We start from the raw sequence: 4204 nt of genomic DNA, 5'->3' as shown, positions 1-4204 counted from the left end.
AAAGACAGCTAGGAAGCCCAGGACTCCAAATTCCCGCTTCTGGGAACCCCAATCCACAAGCCCCCTCCCCCACGCGCCCCCAACCGCTCCCTGCTGACTCGGGGAGCTCGGCACACCGGGATAGGGGAGGCAGTGTTCCTAGCCCCGCACCCCAGGAGGCGCGCTCCGAGGGAAGCCGCCAGTGCGCCGCCTCTGCCTGGGCGCGGAACAAACGGTTAAAGATTTTGGGCAGCGACTCGCGGGGGGAGGAGCTAGGGGCCCGATCCGCAATTAAAGATGAACTTTGGGTGAACTAATTTGTCTGACCAAGGTAACGTGGGCAGTAACCTGGGCGGCCTATAAAGAGGGCGCGCGGCGGGGTTCGGAGCGAGGGCGGCGGCGGCAGGTGGCGCGGAGGCTGCTGCATGCCATGGGGCTCCCGGCGCTGCTGGCCAGTGCTCTCTGCACCTTCGTGCTGCCGCTGCTGCTCTTCCTGGCAGCGACCAAGCTCTGGTACCTGTACTGTGTGAGCAGCCGCGACCGCAGCTGCGCCCTCCCTTTGCCCCCGGGGACCATGGGCTTCCCGTTCTTTGGGGAAACATTGCAGATGGTGCTGCAGGTAAGGGAGCTCGGGAAGGGACCTGACGCTTCCTGGGAGTCCGCCTCAGCTCAGGGCCTGGGCTGAAGCTGGGAGAAGTGTCCTCGCGAGGGAGGCGACTCCAGCTAGAAGAGGGGCTAGACGGAGGCCAGATGCTCCCCGGCGCCCCCTCACGCGGCTTGCGGGTCTCTCTCCTCCACCTCCCTCTCAGCGGAGGAAGTTTCTGCAGATGAAGCGCAGGAAATACGGCTTCATCTACAAGACGCATCTGTTTGGGCGGCCCACGGTGCGGGTGATGGGCGCGGATAACGTGCGGCGCATCCTGCTGGGAGAGCACCGACTGGTGGCCGTGCAGTGGCCTGCGTCGGTGCGCACCATCCTGGGCGCCGGCTGCCTCTCCAACCTGCACGATTCCTCTCACAAGCAGCGGAAGAAGGTGAGGACGAGGTGGCACCGCCTTGGCTAGCAGGGAGACCTCATTCTTTGGCTTGGCTCAGACAAACAGATGCCGGGCAAGGGTCAGCCGGATGAGGTGGGGACCAGGACCCTCGCCGGGATCCACTTTAGCTTTCCCCGCCGGCACGTGCGCGCGTAGGACTGGAGCGGCTGGGTGTTCCTGGAAGGGGACTCGGGAAGGTAGGGTGGGGCTGGTTTGTAAAGCCCTCTGCTCCCGGGGGTCAGGTGATTATGCAGGCCTTCAACCGTGAGGCCCTCCAGTGCTATGTGCCGGTGATCGCCGAGGAGGTGGGCAGTTGTCTGGAGCAGTGGCTAAGCTGCGGCGAGCGGGGCCTCCTGGTGTACCCCGAGGTGAAGCGCCTCATGTTCCGCATCGCCATGCGCATCCTGCTGGGCTGCGAGCCCGGTTCGGCGGCCAGCGGCGGCGAGGAGGACGAGCAGCAGCTAGTGGAGGCCTTTGAGGAGATGACCCGCAATCTCTTCTCTCTCCCCATCGACGTGCCCTTCAGCGGGCTGTACCGGGTAAGGGTGGTTTGCGGAGTTGGAGCCAGGGGCGCACAAGCCTGGGGTCCTCTCACCACCATTGCTGTCTCCGCGCTCAGGGCGTGAAGGCGAGGAACCTCATTCACGCGCGCATCGAGGAGAATATTCGCGCCAAGATCCGCCGGCTTGGGGTCGAAGAGCCGCAAGGGGATTGCAAGGACGCACTGCAGCTCCTGATCGAGCATTCCTGGGAGAGGGGAGAGCGGCTGGATATGCAGGTGAATAGCAATTGCAAAAGGTGGCAGGCGTGTGTAGGGTGTCTCTGGCCTTCCAGGACACTTCCGGGCGGGGGTGTGTGTGTGTGTTCAAAAGTGCTGTCGAGGGCCCAGCTTCTCAGATGGGCACCCTACCCAGATTCCACTACTGGATCCTGAAGGTTGACTCTAGATCTGGGGAGCTGTGGGAGAGGATGGCTGTGCAGCGGGGATGGTGCCTAGGTTCAAAGGGAAAGTCTCATTTGCAAAGGTTAAAAGAACTTTGTTAGGTATTAAAAAACCTTTAACTCGGGGAGGTCGGGGAAGAACAGAATTAAGGGAGCTTTGCGTTCTTTGACTTGCTATGAACAAAACGTTTATCCCTGTGATCTTCCTGCAAAATTCTCAGTTCAGGTCTTTGTAATGGGCGTTGTAAAACTGCACGCAGATCCGAATAAAATTCCGTTTTCATCCTTAGGCACTAAAGGAATCTTCAACAGAGCTCCTCTTTGGTGGCCACGAAACTACAGCCAGTGCAGCCACCTCGCTCATCGCTTACCTAGGACTCCACCCACACGTTCTCCACAAAGTCCGAGAGGAGATAAAGAGTCAGGTAGGAAGACTGAGGTTCCCTATTTACCTAGGACGTTCCCCTACTGCTCCCTGCCCCCCCCTTCCCAGTAAATAAGTTTGCTTCCTATGAAAATGAAGGACCAAGGGCTGGGGGGGGGGGGAGAATTGCCGTGTGAACTTAAAAAAAGGCAGCTGTTTGTGCTAAGATCTCTCTTGGGCAGGGTTTGACCTTGTGTTCCTGCTCCTCCTCCACCTTTCCAGGAACTGCCGAGATTACTAGGTTCTCCTTTCGTGGATTTTTGCCCATTCAAGAAAATGAATAGTGTGGCTAGTGCCATAGCTTATCAGGGTGGGCAGTGTTGGGGGGGAACGACAACAAGGTATGATCCTTATGCCTGGTGATCAACATTCCCTGGCTGAAAATAGATGGTGGGTTTGGGCTGAGGAAGTGTAGAAGCGACTGGCCATTAGCTGCTATTTCCCTCTTATCCTCTCCCTCCAGAAGCCTTTGGGGTTAGGTAACAGTAACAGTTGACAACAACTGGGCTGATTTTATTGGAATGCCCAAGCATCATTCCCCTCTGTTATCTGTTTTGAAAGGGCTTACTTTGCAAGAGCAATCAAGGCAGCAAGTTAGACATGGCAACGTTGGAGCAGCTTAAATACACTGGGTGTGTTATTAAGGAGACCCTTCGATTGAATCCCCCAGTTCCAGGAGGGTTTCGGGTTGCTCTGAAGACTTTTGAGTTAAACGTGAGTTCTCCTCCTTTCCCATGCCCCACCCTGCCTGTGCTGCTGTGGTTTTGAGCCTCAGCTTCCCTGAGCAGTGGCTTAACTGCCTTGGATACCTTCCTGCTCATATGGATGTGCATTTCAGTAATGCAAATCAACCCTTCCCCTTGCCCTCTCTCTTAACCCCAACCATTACCCGTGATGACGTTCTTGTTGTTGCAAGCTCAAGTCCGGCTTGTCGGTTCTTAGGACTTCATAATTTTTTACAGGGATACCAGATTCCCAAGGGCTGGAATGTTATTTACAGTATCTGTGACACTCATGATGTGGCAGATAACTTCACTAGCAAGGAGGAATTCAACCCTGACCGCTTTATACCGTCTCATCCAGAGGACTCGTCCAGGTTCACCTTCATTCCATTTGGAGGAGGCCCTCGGAGCTGTGTAGGCAAAGAGTTTGCAAAAGTTCTTCTTAAGATATTTACAGTGGAGCTGGCCAGGCATTGTGACTGGCAGCTTCTAAATGGACCTCCTACAATGAAAACCAGCCCCACCGTGTACCCTGTGGACAATCTCCCCGCAAGATTCACCCACTTTCGGGGAGATATCTGATGGGTATTTCAACTCTTGGACTTCTTTGAAGTGTACATTTTTTTTAATAGTGTCATGTTGCCTTTATTTAATTTCTAAATCTATAGTATAATATTTATGTCTCTACTACAGCCCCATGATCTTTAAATATTAAAATAATGAATTTGTATGATTTCCAAATAAAGTAAAATTAAAAAGTACTTTTCTTGCTTCTGAGAGTCTTATTGGCAAGCTGGCCATGGCTGTACGTGGCTGTAATCCTAGCACTTGGAAGGTTAGGGCAGGAAGAACAGGCATTCAAGGGCTACAGAGATGCTGTCTCAAAAGAACAAAACACACCAACAGAAATTCCCATAGTAAAAACTGACCTGTTCAATGTTTGTACTTTGTATATTTACAATGATTTAGAAAGAAACCACAGTTCCCTTCCATGTTAGAAAATATGTATTATGTGTGTGCTGGCCCAAAGATGTTTTTGCAAAGTCTTCTAAGGTAGTTGAGATTCCATATTTTGAAATGTTACCAAGGCTAATTAAGTT

General features: G+C 53.7%; 1 protein-coding gene across 1 annotated transcript; it reads left to right on the top strand.

The window, feature by feature from the left end:
• Nucleotides 1–409: 409 nt before the first annotated feature.
• On the top strand, nucleotides 410–3865 carry LOC100755549 (cytochrome P450 26A1). Its single transcript, XM_027407450.2, has 7 exons — nucleotides 410–598; nucleotides 789–1013; nucleotides 1259–1555; nucleotides 1636–1794; nucleotides 2249–2383; nucleotides 2944–3096; nucleotides 3345–3865. The coding sequence occupies exons 1-7, from the start codon at nucleotides 410–412 to the stop codon at nucleotides 3684–3686; spliced, it is 1500 nt and encodes a 499-aa protein (XP_027263251.1). The 3' UTR covers nucleotides 3687–3865.
• Nucleotides 3866–4204: the final 339 nt, after the last annotated feature.

Source organism: Cricetulus griseus, chromosome 3 (genome assembly GCF_003668045.3).
Source record: "Cricetulus griseus strain 17A/GY chromosome 3, alternate assembly CriGri-PICRH-1.0, whole genome shotgun sequence".
NCBI lineage: Eukaryota > Metazoa > Chordata > Mammalia > Rodentia > Cricetidae > Cricetulus > Cricetulus griseus.
The sequence above is the reverse complement of the archived record's forward strand: the minus strand, read 5'-3'. Positions and strand labels throughout refer to the sequence as shown.

Coding starts and splice junctions, on each gene's coding strand:
- LOC100755549 (XM_027407450.2), top strand. CDS start 410: ATGGGGCTCCCGGCGCTGCTGGCCAGTGCTCTCTGCACCTTCGTGCTG. Junction 2,384..2,943: donor GAGAGGAGATAAAGAGTCAG/GTAGGAAGACTG, acceptor CTGTTTTGAAAG/GGCTTACTTTGCAAGAGCAA. Junction 3,097..3,344: donor TGAAGACTTTTGAGTTAAAC/GTGAGTTCTCCT, acceptor AATTTTTTACAG/GGATACCAGATTCCCAAGGG.